Source organism: Oncorhynchus keta, unplaced genomic scaffold (assembly GCF_023373465.1).
Source record: "Oncorhynchus keta strain PuntledgeMale-10-30-2019 unplaced genomic scaffold, Oket_V2 Un_contig_862_pilon_pilon, whole genome shotgun sequence".
NCBI classification, from domain to species: domain Eukaryota; kingdom Metazoa; phylum Chordata; class Actinopteri; order Salmoniformes; family Salmonidae; genus Oncorhynchus; species Oncorhynchus keta.
Genome location: NW_026290161.1, coordinates 62,551 through 87,745, shown reverse-complemented (window position 1 = coordinate 87,745; position 25,195 = coordinate 62,551). Strand labels below are relative to the sequence as shown.

General features: G+C 47.3%; 1 protein-coding gene and 1 long non-coding RNA gene across 3 annotated transcripts in view; one reads left to right on the top strand and one right to left on the bottom strand.

The window, feature by feature from the left end:
• Window positions 1–25,195, top strand: part of mrpl13 (mitochondrial ribosomal protein L13) — a 42,276-nt gene that overhangs the window by 912 nt on the left and 16,169 nt on the right. The window contains exons 3-6 of one of the 2 annotated variants that reach the window (XM_052512547.1): window positions 9,182–9,275; window positions 14,003–14,063; window positions 20,268–20,354; window positions 21,051–21,172. In XM_052512547.1, the coding sequence (XP_052368507.1) occupies window positions 9,182–9,275; window positions 14,003–14,063; window positions 20,268–20,354; window positions 21,051–21,172 (364 nt within the window). Of the gene's footprint in view, window positions 1–9,181; window positions 9,276–14,002; window positions 14,064–20,267; window positions 20,355–21,050; window positions 21,177–25,195 lie in introns of those variants that run through there. The other variant, XM_052512548.1, reaches the window with a different exon arrangement.
• LOC127926920 (uncharacterized) lies at window positions 8,371–9,141 on the bottom strand. Its single transcript, XR_008125434.1, has 3 exons — window positions 8,883–9,141; window positions 8,787–8,850; window positions 8,371–8,658 (listed from the first exon to the last, which is right to left on the bottom strand). It is a non-coding gene; the product is annotated as an uncharacterized LOC127926920 (long non-coding RNA).

The following is a 25,195-nucleotide window of genomic DNA, read 5'->3' as shown; positions in this document are numbered from 1 at the left end:
TTCAGCATTCCTTCAAAACCTGTGTCTATTCACACTAATTTGATTTGACTGTGAGGTGAATGCCTCCACACATGTGAAGGTCCATGTGTGGAGACAGGGACCCTGAGGGATATGTGTAACCTTTAACCAGTTAACAAACTCTTATTTACAATGACGACCTACCCCGGCCAACGCTGCGGCAATTGTGGGCCGCCCTATGGGACTTCCAATGTGATACAGCCTGGATTCGAACCTGGTACTATAGTGACGCCTCTTGCACTGAGATACAGTGTCTTACACCACTGCGCCACTCGGCAGCCCCTCGGGATGGAGAACCCTGTCCGTTACTTTCCCCTCATCCCTGGAGCTGTGCCTGTTAACGGTTGTGTGTGACAGGGACCCTGAGGGATGGAGAACCCTGTCCATTACTTTCCCCTCATCCCTGGAGCTGTGCCTGTTAACGGTTGTGTGTGACAGGGACCCTGAGGGATGGAGAACCCTGTCCATTACTTTCCCCTCATCCCTGGAGCTGTGCCTGTTAACGGTTGTGTGTGACAGGGACCCTGAGGGATGGAGAACCCTGTCCGTTACTTTCCCCTCATCCCTGGAGCTGTGCCTGTTAACGGTTGTGTGTGACAGGGACCCTGAGGGATGGAGAACTCTGTCCATTACTTTCCCCTCATCCCTGGAGCTGTGCCTGTTAACGGTTGTGTGTGACAGGGACCCTGAGGGATGGAGAACCCTGTCCATTACTTTCCCCTCATCCCTGGAGCTGTGCCTGTTAACGGTTGTGTGTGACAGGGACCCTGAGGGATGGAGAACCTGGAGCTGTGCCTGTTAACGGTGTTACCGTTACTTTCCCCTCATCCCTGGAGCTGTGCTCTGTTAACGGTTGTGTGTGACAGGGAGAACCCTTACTTTCCCCTCATCCCTGAGGGATGTGAGAACCCTGAGGGATGGAGAACCCTGTCCATTACTTTCCCCTCATCCCTGGAGCTGTGCCTGTTAACGGTTGTGTGTGACAGGGACCCTGAGGGATGGAGAACCCTGTCCATTACCCTGGAGCTGTGCCTGTTAACCTCATCCCTGGGGATGCTGTGCTGTGCCTGTTAACGGTTGTGTGTGACAGGGACCCTGAGGGATGGAGAACCCTGACCCCTCATCCCTGGAGCTGTGCCTGTTAACGGTTGTGTGTGAGGGACCCTGATGGAGAACCCTGTCCATTACTTTCCCTCATCCCTGGAGCTGTGCCTGTTAACGGTTGTGTGTGACAGGGACCCTGAGGGATGGAGAACCCTGTCCATTACTTTCCCCATCCCTGGAGCTGTGCCTGTTAACGGTTGTGTGTGACAGGGACCCTGAGGGATGGAGAACCTGTCCATTACTTTCCTCATCCCTGGAGCTGTGCTCTGTTAACGGTTGTGTGTGACAGGGACCCTGAGGGATGGAGAACTCTGTCCATTACTTTCCCTCATCCCTGGAGCTGTGCCTGTTAACGGTTGTGTGTGACAGGGACCCTGAGGGATGGAGAACCCTGTCCATTACTTTCCCTCATCCCTGGAGCTGTGCCTGTTAACGGTTGTGTGTGAGGACCCTGAGGGATGTGTCCGTTACTTTCCCCTCATCCCTGGAGCTGTGCCTGTTAACGGTTGTGTGTGACAGGGACCCTGAGGGATGGAGAACTCTGTCCATTACTTTCCCCTCATCCCTGGAGCTGTGCCTGTTAACGGTTGTGTGTGACAGGGACCCTGAGGGATGGAGAACTCTGTCCATTACTTTCCCCTCATCCCTGGACTGTGCCTTCCCCCTGAGGGATGGAGAACATCCCTCCCTGGAGCTGTGCCTGTTAACGGTTGTGTGTGACAGGGACCCTGAGGGATGGAGAACCCTGTCCATGTTAACGGTTTCCCCTGAGGGATGGAGAACATCCCCTCATCCCTGGAGCTGTGCCTGTTAACGGTTGTGTGTGACAGGGACCCTGAGGGATGGAGAACTCTGTCCATTACTTTCCCTCATCCCTGGAGCTGTGCCTGTTAACGGTTGTGTGTGACAGGGACCCTGAGGGATGGAGAACCCTGTCCATCCATCCCTGGAGCTGTGCCTGTTAACCCCTGAGGGATGGAGAACATCCCTGTGCCTGTTAACGGTTGTGTGTGACAGGGACCCTGAGCTGTGCCTGTTAATCCCTGGTTGCCTGTTAACGGTGTGACAGGGACCCTGAGGGATGGAGAACCCTGTCCATTACTTTCCCCTCATCCCTGGAGCTGTGCCTGTTAACGGTTGTGTGTGACAGGGACCCTGAGGGATGGAGAACCCTGTCCGTTACTTTCCCCTCATCCCTGGAGCTGTGCTCTGTTAACGGTTGTGTGTGACAGGGACCCTGAGGGATGGAGAACCCTGTCCATTACTTTCCCCTCATCCCTGGAGCTGTGCTCTGTTAACGGTTGTGTGTGACAGGGACCCTGAGGGATGGAGAACCCTGTCCATTACTGTCCCCTCATCCCTGGAGCTGTGCCTGTTAACGGTTGGACCTATTCCATGACCCTGTTTGACCTATTTCATGACCCTGTTTGACCTATTCCATGACCCTGTTTGACCTATTCCATGACCCTGTTTGACCTATTCCATGACCCTGTTTGACCTATTCTATGACCCTGTTTGACCTATTCTATGACCCTGTTTGACCTATTCTATGACCCTGTTTGACCTATTCCATGACCCTGTTTGACCTATTCCATGACCCTGTTTGACCTATTCCATGACCCTGTTTGACCTATTCCATTTGACCCTGTTTGACCTATTCCATGACCCTGTTTGACCTATTCCATGACCCTGTTTGACCTATTCCATGACCCTGTTTGACCTATTCTATGACCCTGTTTGACCTTTTCTATTAAATGTTTCATGCTGGTTGTTGAATAACCATTCAAACTAAGAAGGGTTTTATATATTCGAGACGTGTAGTCCGCTTGTCATTCCAATTTCCTTGCATTAGCGTAGCCTTTTCTGTAGCCTGTCAACTATGTGTCTGTCCATCCCTGTTCTCTCCTCTCTGCACAGATCATACAAACGCTCCACACCGCGTGGCCGCGACCACCCTAACCTGGTGGTCCCAGCGCGTACGACCCACGTGGAGTTCCAGGTCTCTGGTAGCCTCTGGAACTGCCAATCTGCGGCCAACAAGGCAGAGTTCATCTCAGCCTATGCCTCCCTCCAGTCCCTTGACTTCTTGGCACTGACGGAAACATGGATCACCACAGATAACACTGCTACTCCTACTGCTCTCTCCGTCCGCCCACGTGTTCTCGCACACCCCGAGAGCTTCTGGTCAGCGGGGTGGTGGCACCGGGATCCTCATCTCTCCCAAGTGGTCTTTCTCTCTTTCTCCCCTTACCCATCTGTCTATTGCCTCCTTTGAATTCCATGCTGTCACAGTTACCAGCCCTTTCAAGCTTAACATCCTTATCATTTATCGCCCTCCAGGTTCCTCGGAGAGTTCATCAATGAGCTTGATGCCTTGATAAGCTCCTTTCCTGAGGACGGCTCACCTCTCACAGTTCTGGGCGACTTTAACCTCCCCACGTCTACCTTGACTCATTCCTCTCTGCCTCCTTCTTTCCACTCCTCTCCTCTTTTGACCTCACCCTCTCACCTTCCCCCCTACTCACAAGGCAGGCAATACGCTTGACCTCATCTTTACTAGATGCTGTTCTTCCACTAACCTCATTGCAACTCCTCCAAGTCTCCGACCACTACCTTGTATCCTTTTCCCTCTCGCTCTCATCCAACACTTCCCACACTGCCCCTACTGGATGGTATCGCGCCGTCCCAACCTTCGCTCTCTCTCCCCCGCTACTCTCTCCTCTTCCATCCTATCTTCTCTTCCCTCTGCTCAAACTTTCTCCAACCTATCTCCTGATTCTGCCTCCTCAACCCTCCTCTCCTCCCTTACTGCATCCTTTGACTCCCTATGTCCCCTATCCTCCAGGCCGGCTCGGTCCTCCCCTCCCGCCTCCGTGGCTCGACGACTCATTGCGAGCTCACAGAACAGGGCTCCCGAGCGGAAATGGAGGAAAACTCGCCTCCCTGCGGACCTGGCATCCTTTCACTCCCTCCTCTCTACATTTTCCTCCTCTGTCTCTGCTGCTAAAGCCACTTTCTACCATTCTAAATTCCAAGCATCCGCCTCTAACCCTAGGAAGCTCTTTGCCACCTTCTCCTCCCTCCTGAATCCCCCCCTCCCTCCTCCCTCTCTGCAGATGACTTCGTCAACCATTTTGAAAAGAAGGTCGATGACATCCGATCCTCGTTTGCTAAGTCAAACGACACCGCTGGTTCTGCTCACACTCCCCTACCCTATGCTCTGACCTCTTTCTCCCCTCTCTCTCCAGATGAAATCTCGCGTCTTGTGACGGCCGGCCGCCCAACAACCTGCCCGCTTGACCCTATCCCCTCCTCTCTTCTCCAGACCATTTCCGGAGACCTTCTCCCTTACCTCACCTCGCTCATCAACTCATCCCTGACCGCTGGCTACGTCCCTCCCGTCTTCAAGAGAGCGAGAGTTGCACCCCTTCTGAAAAAACCTACACTCGATCCCTCCGATGTCAACAACTACAGACCAGTATCCCTTCTCTCTTTTCTCTCCAAAACTCTTGAGCGTGCCGTCCTGGCCAGCTCTACCGCTATCTCTCTCAGAATGACCTTCTTGATCCAAATCAGTCAGGTTTCAAGACTAGTCATTCAACTGAGACTGCTCTTCTCTGTATCACGGAGGCGCTCCGCACTGCTAAAGCTAACTCTCTCTCCTCTGCTCTCATCCTTCTAGACCTATCGGCTGCCTTCGATACTGTGAACCATCAGATCCTCCTCTCCACCCTCTCCGAGTTGGGCATCTCCGGCGCGGCCCACGCTGGATTGCGTCCTACCTGACAGGTCGCTCCTACCAGGTGGCGTGGCGAGAATCTGTCTCCTCACCACGCGCTCTCACCACTGGTGTCCCCCAGGGCTCTGTTCTAGGCCCTCTCTTATTCTCGCTATACACCAAGTCACTTGGCTCTGTCATAACCTCACATGGTCTCTCCTATCATTGCTATGCAGACGACACACAATTAATCTTCTCCTTTCCCCCTTCTGATGACCAGGTGGCGAATCGCATCTCTGCATGTCTGGCAGACATATCAGTGTGGATGACGGATCACCACCTCAAGCTGAACCTCAGCAAGACGGAGCTCCTCTTCCTCCCGGGGAAGGACTGCCCGTTCCATGATCTCGCCATCACGGCTGACAACTCCATTGTGTCCTCCTCCCAGAGCGCTAAGAACCTTGGCGTGATCCTGGACAACACCCTGACGTTCTCAACTAACATCAAGGCGGTGTCCCGTTCCTGTAGGTTCATGCTCTACAACATCCGCAGAGTACGACCCTGCCTCACACAGGAAGCGGCGCAGGTCCTAATCCAGGCACTTGTCATCTCCCGTCTTGATTACTGCAACTCGCTGTTGGCTGGGCTCCCTGCCTGTGCCATTAAACCCCTACAACTCATCCAGAACGCCGCAGCCCGTCTGGTGTTCAACCTTCCCAAGTTCTCTCACGTCACCCCGCTCCTCCGCTCTCCACTGGCTTCCAGTTGAAGCTCGCATCCGCTACAAGACCATGGTGCTCGCCACGGAGCTGTGAGGGGAACGGCACCTCAGTACCTCCAGGCTCTGATCAGGCCCTACACCCAAACAAGGGCACTGCGTTCATCCACCTCTGGCCTGCTCGCCTCCCTACCACTGAGGAAGTACAGTTCCCGCTCAGCCCAGTCAAAACTGTTCGCTGCTCTGGCCCCCAATGGTGGAACAAACTCCTCACGACGCCAGGACAGCGGAGTCAATCACCACCTTCCGGAGACACCTGAAACCCCACCTCTTCAAGGAATACCTAGGATAGGGTAAGTAAGGGTAAGTAATCCTTCTCACCCCCCCCCAACAAGATTTAGATGCAAGTGGCTGTTCCACTGGTTGTCATAAGGTGTATGCACCAATTTGTAAGTCGCTCTGGATAAGAGCGTCTGCTAAATGACTTAAATGTAAATGTAAATGTATATTCTCTTGTTTTATACAGTACCAGTCAAATATATACAGTACCAGTCAAAAGTTTGGACACACCTACTCATTCATTTTTCTTTATTTTTTTTACTATTTTCTACATTGTAGAATAATAGTGACTCCATCAAAACTATGAAATAACACACATGGAATCATGTAGTAACCAGAAAAGTGTTAAACAAATCAAAATATATTTGAAGTTCTTCAAAGTAGCCACCCTTTGCCTTGATGACAGCTTTTCACACTCTTGACATTCTCTCAGCCAGCTTCACCTGGAATGCTTTTCCAACAGTCTTGAAGGAGTTCCCACATATGCTGAGCACTTGTTGGCTGCTTTTCCTTCACTCTGCCTTCCAACTCATCCCAAACCATCTCAATTTAGTTGAGGTTGTTGATTGTGGAGCCCAGGTCATCTGATGCAACACTCTATCACTCTCCTTCTTGGTCAAATAGTCCTTACACAGCCTGGAGGTGTATTGGGTCATTGTCCTGTTGAAAAACAAATGATAGTCCCACTAAGGGGAAACCAGATAGGATGGAGTATTGCTGCAGAATGCTGTGGTAGCCATGCTGGTTAAGTGTGTTGAATTGTAATTATATCACAGACAGTGTCACCAGCTCATCCATGCTCCATTCACGTACTCTCGTCTCACAATGACAGAGTGGTTGGGACCAGAAATCTAAATGTTGGCCTCATCAGACCAAAGGACAGATTTCCACCGGTCTAATGTCCATTGCTCGTGTTTCTTGGCCCAAGCACGTTTCTTGTGACCTTTTAGTAGTGGTTTCTTTACAGCAATTCCACCATGAAGGCCTGAACATCAACGGTTCTCCTCTGAACAGTTGATGTTGAGATGTCCATTACCTGAACTCTGAAGCATTTATTTGGGCTGCAATTTCTGAGGCTGGTAACTAACGAACGTATCCTCTGCAGCAGAGGGAACTCTGGGTCTTCCTTTCCTGTCGTGGTCCTCATTAGAGCCAGTTTCTTTATAACACTTGATGGTTTTTGCAACTGCACTTGAAGAAACTGTTAAAAGTTCTTGAAATTTTCCGGATTAACTGACCTTCATCTCTAAATGTAACGATGGACTGTCGTTTCTCCCAACCACTCTTAATTAGAGAGATGCGGGGGGCTGCCTTAATTAACATCTACGTCATCGGCGCCCGGGGAACAGTGGGTTAACTGCCTTGTTCAGGGGAACAGTGGGTTAACTGCCTTGTTCAGGGGAACAGTGGGTTAACTGCCTTGTTCAGGGGAACAGTGGGTTAACTGCCTTGTTCAGGGGAACAGTGGGTTAACTGCCTTGTTCAGGGGAACAGTGGGTTAACTGCCTTGTTCAGGGGAACAGTGGGTTAACTGCCTTGTTCAGGGGAACAGTGGGTTAACTGCCTTGTTCAGGGGAACAGTGGGTTAACTGCCTTGTTCAGGGAACAGTGGGTTAACTGCCTTGTTCAGGGGAACAGTGGGTTAACTGCCTTGTTCAGGGGAACAGTGGGTTAACTGCCTTGTTCAGGGGAACAGTGGGTTAACTGCCTTGTTCAGGGGAACAGTGGGTTAACTGCCTTGTTCAGGGAACAGTGGGTTAACTGCCTTGTTCAGGGGAACAGTGGGTTAACTGCCTTGTTCAGGGGAACAGTGGGTTAACTGCCTTGTTCAGGGGAACAGTGGGTTAACTGCCTTGTTCAGGGGAACAGTGGGTTAACTGCCTTGTTCAGGGGAACAGTGGGTTAACTGCCTTGTTCAGGGGAACAGTGGGTTAACTGCCTTGTTCAGGGGAACAGTGGGTTAACTGCCTTGTTCAGGGGAACAGTGGGTTAACTGCCTTGTTCAGGGGAACAGTGGGTTAACTGCCTTGTTCAGGGAACAGTGGGTTAACTGCCTTGTTCAGGGGAACAGTGGGTTAACTGCCTTGTTCAGGGGAACAGTGGGTTAACTGCCTTGTTCAGGGAACAGTGGGTTAACTGCCTTGTTCAGGGAACAGTGGGTTAACTGCCTTGTTCAGGGGAACAGTGGGTTAACTGCCTTGTTCAGGGGAACAGTGGGTTAACTGCCTTGTTCAGGGGAACAGTGGGTTAACTGCCTTGTTCAGGGGAACAGTGGGTTAACTGCCTTGTTCAGGGGAACAGTGGGTTAACTGCCTTGTTCAGGGGAACAGTGGGTTAACTGCCTTGTTCAGGTGCAGAACGTCATATTTTACCTGTCAGCTCGGGAATTCGATCCAGCAACCTTTTGGTTACTGGTCCAGCGCTCTAACCACTAGGCTACCTGCCGTCCCTCCACTCTAACCGCTAGGCTACCTGCCGTCCCTACACTCTAACCACTAGGCTACCTGCCGTCCCTACACTCTAACCACTAGGCTACCTGCCGTCCCTCCACTCTAACCACTAGACTACCTGCCTGCCCCTACACTCTAACCACTAGGCTACCTGCCGTCCCTACACTCTAACCACTAGGCTACCTGCCGTCCCTACACTCTAACCACTAGGCTACCTGCCGTCCCTACACTCTAACCACTAGGCTACCTGCCGTCCCTACACTCTAACCACTAGGCTACCTGCCGTCCCTACACTCTAACCACTAGGCTACCTGCCGTCCCTCCACTCTAACCACTAGGCTACCTGCCGTCCCTACACTCTAACCACTAGGCTACCTGCCGTCCCTCCACTCTAACCACTAGACTACCTGCCGTCCCTCCACTCTAACCACTAGGCTACCTGCCGTCCCTACACTCTAACCACTAGGCTACCTGCCGTCCCTACACTCTAACCACTAGGCTACCTGCCGTCCCTCCACTCTAACCACTAGGCTACCTGCCGTCCCTACACTCTAACCACTAGGCTACCTGCCGTCCCTACACTCTAACCACTAGACTACCTGCCGTCCCTCCACTCTAACCACTTGGTCATCTATCATTCTCTACCCATTATATCTCATTCAGAAACCACCTTTTTGTTGTGGTGGCAGGCAATCAAATGATGAATCTTTTCCTGCATTCCTTGATAATCTTTTGACAGGAGCTAAAAGAACATCCCTTGGAACATGTCAGCAAAATATGTTTCTACGGAGATTGTGATGATTTCTAATGAGCACGTGTCTCTGTGTTCCTCAGGTGATGTTGGAGACCATGTAGTAGTCATGAACAGCAGACACATAGCCTTCTCTGGGAACAAATGGGAACAGAAGATGTACTCCTCTCACACCCAGTAAGGCCTCAGACTGTCTGTCTGTTACACATGGAATTAACCAGTGAACACATGTGTGTAGAGTGATGTGGTTGACTAAGTCTATGTGTGTAATGAGTGATGTGGTTGACTAAGTCTATGTGTGTAATGAGTGATGTGGTTGACTAAGTCTATGTGTGTAATGAGTGATGTGGTTGACTAAGCCTATGTGTGTAGAGTGATGTGGTTGACTAAGTCTATGTGTGTAGAGTGATGTGGTTGACTAAGTCTATGTGTGTAATGAGTGATGTGGTTGACTAAGTGGTGTGACTAAGTCTATGTGTGTAATGAGTGATGTGGTTGACTAAGTCTATGTGTGTAATGAGTGATGTGGTTGACTAAGTCTATGTGTGTAATGAGTGATGTGGTTGACTAAGTCTATGTGTGTAATGAGTGATGTGGTTGACTAAGTCTATGTGTGTAATGAGTGATGTGGTTGACTAAGTCTATGTGTGTAATGAGTGATGTGGTTGACTAAGTCTATGTGAGTGATGTGGTTGACTAAGTCTGTGTGTAGATGTGATGATGTGGTTGACTAAGTCTGTGTGTAATGAGTGATGTGGTTGACTAAGTCTATGTGTGTAGAGTGATGTGGTTGACTAAGTCTATGTGTGTAGAGTGATGTGGTTGATGTGGTTGACTAAGTCTATGTGTGTAATGAGTGATGTGATGTCTATGGTTGACTAAGTCTGTGTGTAATGAGTGATGTGGTTGACTAAGTCTATGTGTGTAGAGTGATGTGGTTGACTAAGTCTATGAGTGATGTGGTTGACTAAGTCTATGTGTGTAATGAGTGATGTGGTTGACTAAGTCTATGTGTGTAGAGTGATGTGGTTGACTAAGTCTATGTGTGTAATGAGTGATGTGGTTGACTAAGTCTATGTGTGTAGAGTGATGTGGTTGACTAAGTCTATGTGTGTAATGAGTGATGTGGTTGACTATGTGTGTAATGAGTGATGTGGTTGACTAAGTCTATGTGTGTAATGAGTGATGTGGTTGACTAAGTCTATGTGTGTAGAGTGATGTGGTTGACTAAGTCTATGTGTGTAATGTGTAGAGAGTGATGTGGTTGACTAAGTGTGTAATGAGTGATGTGGTTGACTAAGTCTATGTGTGTAATGAGTGATGTGGTTGACTAAGTCTGTGTGTAGAGTGATGTGGTTGACTAAGTCTATGTGTGTAGAGTGATGTGGTTGACTAAGCCTATGTGTGTAGAGTGATGTGGTTGACTAAGTCTGTGTGTAGAGTGATGTGGTTGACTAAGTGTGTGTATGATGGGTTGACTAAGTCTATGTGTGTAATGAGTGATGTGGTTGACTAAGTCTATGTGTGTAGAGTGATGTGGTTGACTAAGTGTGTGTAGAGTGATGTGGTTGACTAAGTCTATGTGTGTAGAGTGATGTGGTTGACTAAGTCTATGTGTGTAGAGTGATGTGGTTGACTAAGTCTATGTGTGTAATGAGTGATGTGGTTGACTAAGTCTATGTGTGTAATGAGTGATGTGGTTGACTAAGTCTATGTGTGTAGAGTGATGTGGTTGACTAAGTCTATGTGTGTAGAGTGATGTGGTTGACTAAGTCTATGTGTGTAGAGTGATGTGGTTGACTAAGTCTATGTGTGTAGAGTGATGTGGTTGACTAAGTCTATGTGTGTAGAGTGATGTGGTTGACTAAGTCTATGTGTGTAGAGTGATGTGGTTGACTAAGTCTATGTGTGTAATGAGTGATGTGGTTGACTAAGTGATGTGGTTGACTAAGTCTATGTGTGTAGAGTGATGTGGTTGACTAAGTCTATGTGTGTAGAGAGATGTGGTTGACTAAGTCTATGTGTGTAGAGTAATGATGTGGTTGACTAAGCCTATGTGTGTGGTTGACTAAGTGAGGATGTGGTTGACTAAGTCTATGTGTGTAGAGTGATGTGGTTGATGTGGTTGACTGACTAAGTGTGTTGACTAAGTCTATGTGTGTAGAGTGATGTGGTTGACTAAGTCTATGTGTGAGTGATGTGGTTGACTAAGATGTGATGTGGTTGACTAAGTCTATGTGTGTAATGAGTGATGTGGTTGACTAAGTCTATGTGTGTAATGAGTGATGTGGTTGACTAAGTCTAAGATGTGTGTGTGGTGGTTGACTAAGTCTATGTGAGTGATGTGGTTGACTAAGTCTATGTGTGTAGTGATGTGGTTGACTAAGTCTATGTGTGTAATGAGTGATGTGGTTGACTAAGTCTATGTGTGTAATGTGTGATGTGGTTGACTAAGTCTATGTGTGTAGAGTGATGTGGTTGACTAAGTCTGTGTGTAATGAGTGATGTGGTTGACTAAGAGTGTGTAATGAGTGATGTGGTTGACTAAGTCTATGTGTGTAATGAGTGATGTGGTTGACTAAGTGGTTGATGTGTGTAGACTAAGTGATGTGGTTGACTAAGTCTATGTGTGTAGAGTGATGTGGTTGACTAAGTCTATGTGTGTAGAGTGATGTGGTTGACTAAGTCTATGTGTGTAGAGTGATGTGGTTGACTAAGTCTATGTGTGTAATGAGTGATGTGGTTGACTAAGTCTATGTGTGTAATGAGTGATGTGGTTGACTAAGTCTATGTGTGTAATGAGTGATGTGGTTGACTAAGTGTGTGTAGAGTGATGTGGTTGACTAAGTCTATGTGTGTATGTGGTTGACTAAGTCTATGTGTGTAATGAGTGATGTGGTTGACTAAGTCTAAGTCTATGTGTGTAATGAGTGATGTGGTTGACTAAGTCTATGTGTGTAATGAGTGATGTGGTTGACTAAGGTTGACTAAGCTATGTGTGTAATGAGTGATGTGGTTGACTAAGTCTGTGTGTGTAATGAGTGATGTGGTTGACTAAGCCTATGTGTGTAGAGTGATGTGGTGGTTGACTAAGTCTGTGTGTAATGAGTGATGTGGTTGACTAAGTCTATGTGTGTAGAGTGATGTGGTTGACTGTGTGTGTAATGAGTGATGTGGTTGACTAAGTCTATGTGTGTAGAGTGATGTGGTTGACTAAGTCTATGTGTGTAGAGTGATGTGGTTGACTAAGTCCTATGTGTAATCTATGTGTGTAGAGTGATGTGGTTGACTAAGTCTATGTGTGTAGAGTGATGTGGTTGACTAAGTCTATGTGTGTAATGAGTGATGTGGTTGACTAAGTCTATGTGTGTAATGAGTGATGTGGTTGACTAAGTGATATGTGTGTAATGAGTGATGTGGTTGACTAAGTCTATGTGTGTAGAGTGATGTGGTTGACTAAGTTTACTATGTGTGTAATGAGTGATGTGGTTGATGTGTGTAAAGTCTGAGTGATGTGGTTGACTAAGTCTATGTGTGTAATGAGTGATGTGGTTGACTAAGTCTATGTGTGTAATGAGAGTGATGTGGTTGACTAAGTCTAAAGCCTATGTCTAAGTGTGTGTAATGAGTGATGTGGTTGACTAAGTCTATGATGTGGTAAAGCCTGTGTGTAGAGTGATGTGGTTGACTAAGTCTATGTGTGTAATGAGTGATGTGGTTGACTAAGTCTATGTGTGTAGAGTGATGATGTGTTGACTAAGCTAAGTCTGTGTGTGTAATGAGTGATGTGGTTGACTATGTGTTGACTAAGTCTAGTGAGTGATGGTTGACTAAGTCTATGTGTGTAGAGTGATGTGGTTGACTAAGCCTATGTGTGTAGAGTGATGTGGTTGACTAAGTCTGTGTGTAGAGTGATGTGGTTGACTAAGTCTATGTGTGTAATGAGTGATGTGGTTGACTAAGTCTATGTGTGTAGAGTGATGTGGTTGACTAAGTCTATGTGTGTAATGAGTGATGTGGTTGACTAAGCCTATGTGTGTAGAGTGATGTGGTTGACTAAGTCTATGTGTGTAATGAGTGATGTGGTTGACTAAGTCTATGTGTGTAATGAGTGATGTGGTTGACTAAGTCTATGTGTGTAATAGAGGTTGACTAAGATGTGGTTGACTAAGTCTATGTGTGTAGAGTGATGTGGTTGACTAAGTCTATGTGTGTAGATGATGTGGTTGACTAAGTGATGTGGTTGACTAAGCCTATGTGTGTAGAGTGATGTGGTTGACTAAGTCTATGTGTGTAATGAGTGATGTGGTTGACTAAGTCTATGTGTGTAATGAGTGATGTGGTTGACTAAGTCTATGTGTGTAATGAGTGATGTGGTTGACTAAGTCTATGTGTGTAGAGTGATGTGGTTGACTAAGTCTATGTGTGTAGAGTGATGTGGTTGACTAAGTCTATGTGTGTAGAGTGATGTGGTTGACTAAGTCTATGTGTGTAATGAGTGATGTGGTTGACTAAGTCTATGTGTGTAGAGTGATGTGGTTGACTAAGTCTATGTGTGTAATGAGTGATGTGGTTGACTAAGTCTATGTGTGTAATGAGTGATGTGGTTGACTGTGTGTGTAGAGTGATGTGGTTGACTAAGTCTATGTGTGTAATGAGTGATGTGGTTGACTAAGTCTATGTGTGTAGAGTGATGTGGTTGACTAAGTCTATGTGTGTAGAGTGATGTGGTTGACTAAGTCTATGTGTGTAATGAGTGATGTGGTTGACTAAGCCTATGTGTGTAATGAGTGATGTGGTTGACTAAGTCTATGTGTCTATGTGTGTAGTGATGTGGTTGACTAAGTCTATGTGTGTAAAGTTGATTGTCTTCCTCTAATTTCAGTCTTGTTTCTTTCCCAAAGGTACCCGGGTGGATTTAAACAAGTCACAGCCACCCAGCTACATTCGAAAGACCCCAAAGCGGTAAGTTTTACAAGTCAGTTTATTAGGTACACTCGTCTAGTACCGAGTCGGACCCCACCCTTTGCCTCCAGAACAGCCAGAATTCTTCGGGAACATTCCACAGGGATGTTGGTCCATGTTGACGCGATGGCGTCACGCAGTTGCTGCAGATTCGATGGTGGTACACCACAGCAACCAGCCTGTACCATTGACACCATCAGGACTCTGATGGCCATCAGCTTGACTCAACAGAAACAGCGATTCGTCGGACCAGAGAATGTTTTTCCACTTCTCAAGTGTTGGTGATCGTGTTCCCACTGGAGACACTTCTTCTTGTTATTAGCTGATAGGAGTGGAACCCCGATGTGGTCGTCTGTTGCAACAGTCCATCCATGACAGGAAGCGACGAGATGTGTGTTCTGAGATGCTGTTCCACACACCACTGTTGTCCTGTCCTGTTATTTGTCTGTTTGTGGCCTGTTGGCTTTGCACCATCCTTCTCCTTCTCCTTCCACGTCTCTCATCAACCAGCTGTTTTACAGGACTGCAGCTGACTGGAGGTTTTGTGTTTGTCGCTCAGTTTCTCTGTAAACTCTGGACGTTGTCGTGTGTGAAAAGCCCAGGAATGCAGCCATTTCTGAGGTACTGGATCCGGCGAGCCTGGTACCGACGGTCATACCGCGCTCAAAGTCGCTTAGGTCACTGGTTTTGCCCATTCTAACGTTCAATAGAAGGGTAACTGGATGCCTGTCTGCCTGTTTTATAGAGCAAGGATGGTGTACAAACTGCCACAGCCACGCCACGTGACGACTCACTGTCTGTAGTGAACAGGATGGTGTACCTAATAAACTGACCGGTGAGTTAACTACTGTTTTATAGAGCAAGCCACAGCCACGTGACGACTCACGGTCTGTAGTGAACAGGATGGTGTACCTAATAAACTGACCGGTGAGTTAACTACTGTTTTATAGAGCAAGCCACAGCCACGTGACGACTCACTGTCTGTAGTGAACAGGATGGTGTACCTAATAAACTGACCGGTGAGTTAACTACTGTTTTATAGAACAAGCCACAGCCACGTGACGACTCACTGTCTGTAGTGAACAGGATGGTGTACCTAATAAACTGACCGGTGAGTTAACTACTGTTTTATTGGTGCAAGGCAGCCACTGCACTGTCTGTTTGTGAAAGGACTGAAATAAACACTGTCCTCTACAGGTTTATAGTAAGCCACAGCCACGTTGAGCTTTAAAGTTTCATTCTGTTCAGGACAGGTTGCATTTTGCATTGCTGTTATGTATCGATGTTTGTGATGAAATATGAGCTGTCCCACAGCTGTGTGACGTGTTTTGTCTATAAAGGTTATAAATGGTGCTGGTGTGAGAGAGAGACAGAGAGAGACAGAATGAATTATGGTGTAATGAATTGTCTGTCCTTGTAAGTCTCCGTCCCTCTGGTTCCAGAGGAATAAACAGTGTTCTCCTGCAGGATCATTCAGCCTTTAAGGATTTCAGACAGAGACACTTGTGTATTATCACAGACACACAGGATCTCTGCTGATGCAGGTCTGTCAGACAGATTAGAGAATTTAGGAGAAGGTCTACTGTAATCTGGGGAAAGGCCTAGCTGGGTGTGTATTATCACAGACACACAGGATCTCTGCTGATGCAGGTCTGTCAGACGATTAGACCTTTAGGAGAAGGTCTACTGTAATCTGGGGAAAGGCCTAGCTGGGTGTGTATTATCACAGACACACAGGATCTCTGCTGATGCAGGTCTGTCAGACGTTTAGACCTTTAGGAGAAGGTCTACTGTAATCTGGGGAAAGGCCTAGCTGGGTGTGTATTATCACAGACACACAGGATCTCTGCTGATGCAGGTCTGTCAGACGTTTAGACCTTTAGGAGAAGGTCTACTGTAATCTGGGGAAAGGCCTAGCTGGGTGTGTATTATCACAGACACACAGGATCTCTGCTGATGCAGGTCTGTCAGACGTTTAGACCTTTAGGAGAAGGTCTACTGTAATCTGGGGAAAGGCCTAGCTGGGTGTGTATTATCACAGACACACAGGATCTCTGCTGATGCAGGTCTGTCAGACGTTTAGACCTTTAGGAGAAGGTCTACTGTAATCTGGGGAAAGGCCTAGCTGGGTGTGTATTATCACAGACACACAGGATCTCTGCTGATGCAGGTCTGTCAGACGTTTAGACCTTTAGGAGAAGGTCTACTGTAATCTGGGGAAAGGCCTAGCTGGGTGTGTATTATCACAGACACACAGGATCTCTGCTGATGCAGGTCTGTCAGACGTTTAGACCTTTAGGAGAAGGTCTACTGTAATCTGGGGAAAGGCCTAGCTGGGTGTGTATTATCACAGACACACAGGATCTCTGCTGATGCAGGTCTGTCAGACGTTTAGACCTTTAGGAGAAGGTCTACTGTAATCTGGGGAAAGGCCTAGCTGGGTGTGTATTATCACAGACACACAGGATCTCTGCTGATGCAGGTCTGTCAGACGTTTAGACCTTTAGGAGAAGGTCTACTGTAATCTGGGGAAAGGCCGAGCTGGGTGTGCAGGAAGATAAAGGAACAGCAGCACAGATTATTTACAACGCAGAGATGAACTTTTTCAAGGAATAAAACTAAACCCATTTCAGGTTAAATTCAGCTGTATGTTTTCTCTCCTCTCTGCCTTGCTCTTATTTAGATGGATGGTCTTATGTTTTAGTGTATACTTTTAGTTTGTGTTGCCTCACATACATGAATGTTTCAACAGTGCCATCACAAGTGGTTCACTGAGGAATTGTACCTATATAGCTAAGCCCATATATATATATATATACTGAACAGCCACATGTTATCCTACCCCAGAACAGCTACATGTTATCCTACCCCAGCCCAGAGAACTGAACAGCCACATGTTATCCTACCCCAGAACAGCTACATGTTATCCTACCCCAGCCCAGAGAACTGAACAGCCACATGTTATCCTACCCCAGAACAGCTACATGTTATCCTACCCCAGCCCAGAGAACTGAACAGCCACATGTTATCCTACCCCAGAACAGCTACATGTTATCCTACCCCAGAGAACTGAACAGCCACATGTTATCCTACCCCAGCCCAGAGAACTGAACAGCTACATGTTATCCTACCCCAGCCCAGAGAACTGAACAGCTACATGTTATCCTACCCCAGCCCAGAGAACTGAACAGCTACATGTTATCCTACCCCAGAACAGAGAACTGAACAGCCACATGTTATCCTACCCCAGAACAGCTACATGTTATCCTACCCCAGCCCAGAGAACTGAACAGCCACATGTTATCCTACCCCAGAACAGCCACATGTTATCCTACCCCAGCCCACATGTTATCCTACCCCAGAACAGCCACATGTTATCCTACCCCCCAGAGAACTGAGCTACATGTTATCCTACCCCAGAGAACAGCCACATGTTATCCTACCCCAGAACAGCTACATGTTATCCTACCCCAGAACAGCCACATGTTATCCTACCCCAGCCCAGAGAACAGCCACATGTTATCCTACCCCAGAACAGCTGAACAGCCACATGTTATCCTACCCCAGAGAACTGAACAGCTACATGTTATCCTACCCCAGCCCAGAGAACTGAACACCTACCCCAGCCCAGAGAACTGAACAGCTACATGTTATCCTACATGTTATCCTACCCCAGCCCAGAGAACTGAACCCAGCCCAGAGAACTGAACAGCTACATGTTATCCTACCCCAGAAGAACTGAACAGCCACATGTTATCCTACCCCAGCCCAGAGAACTGAACAGCTACATGTTATCCTACCCCAGCCCAGAGAACAACAGCTACATGTTATCCTCCTACCCCAGCCCAGAGAACTGAACAGCTACATGTTATCCTACCCCAGCCCAGAGAACTGAACAGCTACATGTTATCCTACCCCAGCCCAGAGAACTGAACAGCTACATGTTATCCTACCCCAGCCAGAGAACTGAACAGCCACATGTTATCCTACCCCAGAACAGCTGAACAGCTACATTTATCCTACCCCAGAACAGAGAACTGAACAGCCACATGTTATCCTACATGTTATCCTACCCCAGAACAGCTACATGTTATCCTACCCCAGCCCAGAGAACTGAACAGCCACATGTTATCCTACCCCAGAACAGAGAACTGAACAGCCACATGTTATCCTACCCCAGAACAGCTACATGTTATCCTACCCCAGCCCAGAGAACTGAACAGCCACATGTTATCCTACCCCAGAACAGCTACATGTTATCCTACCCCAGCCCAGAGAACTGAACAGCCACATGTTATCCTACCCCAGCCCAGAGAACTGAACAGCTACATGTTAACCTACCCCAGCCCAGAGAACTGAACAGCCACATGTTATCCTACCCCAGTTCCATACTGTATAGCTGAATGGCCCATGGCAGAGCTCCAAGACCTGGCCAACTGCCTGCCTGCCCCCAGCCCTCTCCAAACCTCCTCTCTCCCCTAGCCCACCTCTCCCTAACTGTCCTCATCCCTCTCCGCAGCGCTCCTCCCCAGCCCTAGCCAGTTGCATCTTCCTTCCCCTCCTCTCTCTCTCCCCCCTCCCGTCTCCAGCCCCCTCAGGTTCCTCTAGCACGTTACACCTCCATTAATGAGATGGATGCATGTCTCTAGCTGAGTTATTCCAACAGAGGGAGAATCTATCAGAGGTAATTGTGGGTAATGATCACGTCGGGGTGACATCCACCTTCTGTAGCCGTGGTGACGGATGGTGTCCCTATACAACACACATCCGTCTTCCACACACCCCGGTCGTCATTTAACAGGAGTAGGACTGATTTAATTTTCACAGGGGATGGATATGTATGAAGGGATCAAGCTGGAAATGGTAGATGAGAGAAAGTCAAATATTAAGAGATTTTTTACTTTGGGACATTTGGATTTTTCTTCCCCTCACTTGGTTTTCTTATTGCAGAGGATGGATTTGAGTGGTGGACGGTTATGTAGGAATAACATGTTATTTTGATGGTTGGTTTGCCAACGGAAGGAGGGAGGGGCAGAGGAGGGGCAGCTGGGAGCAGGGAGGGGCAGAGGAGGGACAGCTGGGAGCAGGGAGGGGCAGAGGAGGGACAGCTGGGAGCAGGGAGGGGCAGAGGAGGGACAGCTGGGAGCAGGGAGGGGCAGCTGGGAGCAGGGAGGGGCAGCTGGGAGCAGGGGGAGGGGCAGCTGGGAGCAGGGAGGGGCAGCTGGGAGCAGGGAGGGGCAGCTGGGAGCAGGGAGGGGCAGCTGGGAGCAGGGAGGGGCAGCTGGGAGCAGGGAGGGGCAGCTAGGAGCAGGGAGTGACAGCTGGGAGCAGGGAGGGGCAGCTATTCACTATATAGTGATCTAGGATACCGTATATAGTGCTCTAGGATACCCTATATAGTGCTCTAGGATACCCTATATAGTGCTCTAGGATACCCTGGATAGTGATCTAGGATACCCTGGATAGTGATCTAGGATTCCCTATATAGTGATCTAGGATTCCCTATATAGTGATCTAGGATTCCCTATATAGTGATCTAGGATTCCCTGTATAGTGATCTAGGATTCCCTGTATAGTGATCTAGGATTCCCTGTATAGTGATCTAGGATTCCCTGTATAGTGATCTAGGATTCCCTGTATAGTGATCTAGGATTCCCTGTATAGTGATCTAGGATTCCCTATATAGTGATCTAGGATTCCCTGTATAGTGATCTAGGATTCCCTATATAGTGCGCTAGGATTCCTATATAGTGCGCTACGATTCCCTATATACTTCAATAGGATTCCCTATATAGTGATCTAGGATTCCCTGTATAGTGATCTAGGATTCCCTATAGTGCACTAGGATTCCCTATAGTGCGCTAGGATTCCCTATAGTGATCTAGGATTCCCTATAGTGCGCTAGGATTCCCTATATACTGCAATAGGATTCCCTATATAGTGCGCTAGGATTCCCTGTATAGTGATCTAGGATTCCCTATAGTGCGCTAGGATTCCCTATAGTGATCTAGGATTCCCTATAGTGCGCTAGGATTCCCTATATACTTCAATAGGATTCCCTATATAGTGCGCTAGGATTCCCTGTATAGTGATCTAGGATTCCCTATAGTGCGCTAGTGTGCCATAAGGGATTGAATCTGAGTAGCCTATCCAAGCGCTGGATCCAGAGTCCACTGTTCTTCTATCTTCCTCTTCTTCCTCCAGATAGTGAAGCTGGCAGTGTACGGGATGCTGCCTAGGAACCTCTCCAGGAGGACCATGATGCAACGGCTACACCTCTTCCCTGAAGATGTAAGACTTGTCTTTTAAGACTTTCACATCTAATATGTGTGAAAATGAAATGAGAAGTTTTAGTAAAAAGAATGACGCCACACACGACACCTCTTCCCTGAAGATAAAATAGCTGGTCTTTAATTCTCCTGTTGTGGACTGAATATGTCTTGACATGTTGATTTGATTGACTTGAATTTGTTTCATCATTTTAAATGATGACACATTTAGCCAAGAACAGACATAGAAATAACAGCGATAACACAAGTCTGACTTGTTTACAATCAACGCAAGTCTGACTTGTTTACAATCAACGCAAGTCTGACTTGTTTCCAATCAACGCAAGTCTGACTTGTTTCCAATCAACGCAAGTCTGACTTGTTTCCAATCAACGCAAGTCTGACTTGTTTCCAATCAACGCAAGTCTGACTTGTTTCCAATCAACGCAAGTCCGACTTGTTTCCAATCAACGCAAGTCCGACTTGTTTCCATTGTGGTAAAGCATTTAGACAAGTCTAGTCTGACTCTAGCTTCTCATTATACAGTATATAAATATAAAAGTCTTATTTTCCTGTGACTTTGCACCTCTCTCTAACCCAGGTGTGTTTTCCCTCTCTGAAAAGTAAAGACACCTACAAACCTAAGACTGTGTTCCTGGCTAGAGCCGAGGTGCCATACAGATCCATGAAATGACTGTTGTATGTAATTGTATGGCAGGATCTTCCTGAGGACATCCTTCTGAACCTGACGGAGGAGCTGCCTCAGCCCAGAGAGATCCCTCGCAGGCTGAATGAGTACAGCCAGGAGGAGCGAGAAGCCTTCCCCACTCTGTGGACCCCGTGAGTACCTTCTTCTCCCAGTCTTCCTCCATGGACGCATACGTGCAAACACACACACACACACCCTCTCTCTCACATCTTCACACACACACACACCATCCTTAATCACACCCACATATCCTCACACACACACACCCTCTCTCTCACATCTTCACACACACACACACACCATCCTTAATCACACCCACATATCCTCACACACACACACAGCTCTCTCCACCCCGGGCCTGCACTGAATCTCTCATCGCTCATTTAGAACAACCTGTTTTATAGAGGAACAGACTGGTTTATAGTGGAACAGACTGGTTTATAGTGGAACAGACTGGTTTATAGAGGAACAGACTGGTTTATAGAGGAACAACCTGGTTTATAGTGGAACAGACTGGTTTATAGAGGAACAGACACATTTAGAACAGACTGGTTTATAGAGGAACAGGCTGGTTTATAGAGGAACAGGCTGGTTTATTGAGGAACAGGCTGGTTTATTGTGGAACAGACTGGTTTATAGAGGAACAGGCTGGTTTACAGAGGAACAGACTGGTTTATAGAGGAACAGACTGGTTTATAGAGGAACAGACTGGTTTATAGAGGAACAGACTGGTTTATTTACATTTACATTTAAGTCATTTAGCAGACGCTCTTATCCAGAGCGACTTACAAATTGGTGCATTCACCTTATGACATCCAGTGGAACAGCCACTTTACAATAGTGCATCTAAATATTTTAAGGGGACTGGTTTATGAGAAGGATTACTTTATCCTATCCTAGGTATTCCTTAAAGAGGTGGGTTAAAACAGACTGGTTTATAGAGGAACAGACTGGTTTATAGAGGAACAGACTGGTTCATAGAGGAACAGACTGGTTTATAGAGGAACAGACTAGTTTATAGAGGAACAGACTAGTTTATAGAGGAACAGACTGGTTTATAGAGGAACAGACACATACCATAGTTCCACTACAGACTGGTTTATAGAGGAACAGGCTGGTTTATAGAGGAACAGACTGGTTTATAGAGGAACAGACTGGTTTATAGAGGAACAGACTGGTTTATAGAGGAACAGACACATACCATAGTTCCACTACAGACTGGTTTATAGAGGAACAGGCTGGTTTATAGAGGAACAGGCTGGTTTATAGAGGAACAGGCTGGTTTATAGAGGAACAGACTGGTTTATAGAGGAACAGCCTGGTTTATAGAGGAACAGCCTGGTTTATAGAGGAACAGACACATACCATAGTTCCACTACAGACTGGTTTATAGAGGAACAGACTGGTTTATAGAGGAACAGGCTGGTTTATAGAGGAACAGACTGGTTTATAGAGGAACAGGCTGGTTTATAGAGGAACAGACTGGTTTATAGAGGAACAGACTGGTTTATAGAGGAACAGACACATACCATAGTTCCACTACAGACTGCTGTGTTCCTTCAGCCATGGCAGTGATCCATCGTTCCTCAGTCCACAGCCTGCTATTCACATCAGCCGTGACGCAGTTAAATGCCTTATGGTACTGCTCTCTACCAGAGCGGGCAAATCTTTAAGCATTTTATGACCTAAATGTTACGCTAGCTTTAGCTTACCACAAACATTCAAATAACTAGTAGAAACCCAAAATAATTATTTAGTGAAAACATTTTTGCGTGTGTTTGTGTGAAACCTACTTCTGTTATTACCGGTAAGTAAGGATGGGAGAAGTATAGCACCGTCTTCCTCTTTATTGATGTGAGAAACGGGGTCTTGTTACCGGCCTGACAAATGATTCCATTATGATGAAGAGCACTGCCTGTTGAAACGTGATCGGTCATGTTCCTATAGAGTTAAGTGGCTCAATGAGGGGAAATGGTGGTCTGGGCCATGGACTGACCTCTCATTCACACACACACACCACACACACACCACACACACACACACATACACATACACAACACACACACACACACACACACACACACACACACACACATGCACACACGCACACACCCCATTCACACACACACACACACACACACACCACACACACACACACACACACACACACACACACACACACACACACACACACATACACACACACACACACACACACCACACACGCACACACACACCACACACGCACACACACACACACACACACACACACACACACACACACACACACACACACACACACGAGGCCCTACCAATGCTGATTGCAATGGAAAGCAAATGCTGTAGAGTGGTGGCTGAGATGGAACCTCGTTGGGGTTGTTGATGTTTCTCTCAAGATTGAGACTGTGAACCTCACTTTTTCAAACACTGACACCCCACGTGTGTTAATGCACTTAAGATCTTTCCTTTTAAAGTCGTATTGAAATACTAGAGAGGTACTCTGTAATCGAATTCATGCTAACTTTTTATGAGGCCAGTAATTCACCCCAATGAGCAGTGGAGCCGAGGAGGGTTTTATAGAGAGCAGTATGTTTATATGGGGTTTCTCTAGTAACCACCGCAGTGATTGGTCAGGACGACCCTACGGAGCGTGTCCATTAAAACATATCACACAGGAAATAGACACTGACGTGATAATGAGACGGCCAGAACAGCCACTACATTACTTCCTGTCTGTAATGAAAGGAAATTTGGAGTTTTCAACCTGACAGAAAACAGTGACATTCCAGAATTCCGTGACATCATTCTTGTAGGCCCACTGGGAGAATGTTTGGCCCACTGGGAGAATGTTTGGCCCACTGGGAGAATGTTTGGCCCACTGGGAGAATGTTTGGCCCACTGGGAGAATGTTTGGCCCACTGGGAGAATGTTTGGCCCACTGGGAGAATGTTTGGCCCACTGGGAGAATGTTTGGCCCACTGGGAGAATGTTTGGCCTACTGGGAGAATGTTTGGCCCACTGGGAGAATGTTTGGCCCACTGGGAGAATGTTTGGCCCACTGGGAGAATGTTTGGCCTACTGGGAGAATGTTTGGCCCACTGGGAGAATGTTTGGCCCACTGGGAGAATGTTTGGCCCACTGGGAGAATGTTTGGCCCACTGGGAGAATGTTTGGCCCACTGGGAGAATGTTTGGCCCACTGGGAGAATGTTTGGCCCACTGGGAGAATGTTTGGCCTACTGGGAGAATGTTTGGCCCAGTGTGAGAATGTTTGGCCTACTGGGAGAATGTTTGGCCTACTGGGAGAATGTTTGGCCTACTGGGAGAATGTTTGGCCTACTGGGAGAATGTTTGGCCCACTGGGAGAATGTTTGGCCCACTGGGAGAATGTTTGGCCTACTGGGAGAATGTTTGGCCCAGTGGGAGAATGTTTGGCCCAGTGGGAGAATGTTTGGCCTACTGGGAGAATGTTTGGCCTACTGGGAGAATGTTTGGCCTACTGGGAGAATGTTTGGCCTACTGGGAGAATGTTTGGCCTACTGGGAGAATGTTTGGCCCACTGGGAGAATGTTTGGCCCACTGGGAGAATGTTTGGCCCACTGGGAGAATGTTTGGCCTACTGGGAGAATGTTTGGCCTACTGGGAGAATGTTTGGCCTACTGGGAGAATGTTTGGCCTACTGGGAGAAGGCTGCTGCTGCTGAGGTTCAGGGGGAATCTGAGATTCTGATCACACAAACTCAAATGGGCTGCAGCTATAACTCACTTGGAATAACACAGAAGTGAGAAATTAAGCTTAACAGTGACTTGATGTAGTGTTTATAGGGTGTTAACTGGTGTAGTGGTTACAAGGTGTTAACTGGTGTAGTGTTTATATGGTGTTAACTGGTGTAGTGCTTATAGGGTGTTAACTGGTGTAGTGGTTATAGGGAGTTAACTGGTGTAGTGGTTATAGGGTGTTAACTGGTGTAGTGGTTATAGGGTGTTAACTGGTGTAGTGGTTATAGGGAGTTAACTGGTGTAGTGGTTATAGGGTGTTAACTGGTGTAGTGGTTATAGGGTGTTAACTGGTGTAGTGGTTATAGGGTGTTAACTGGTGTAGTGGTTATAGGGTGTTAACTGGTGTAGTGCTTATAGGGTGTTAACTGGTGTAGTG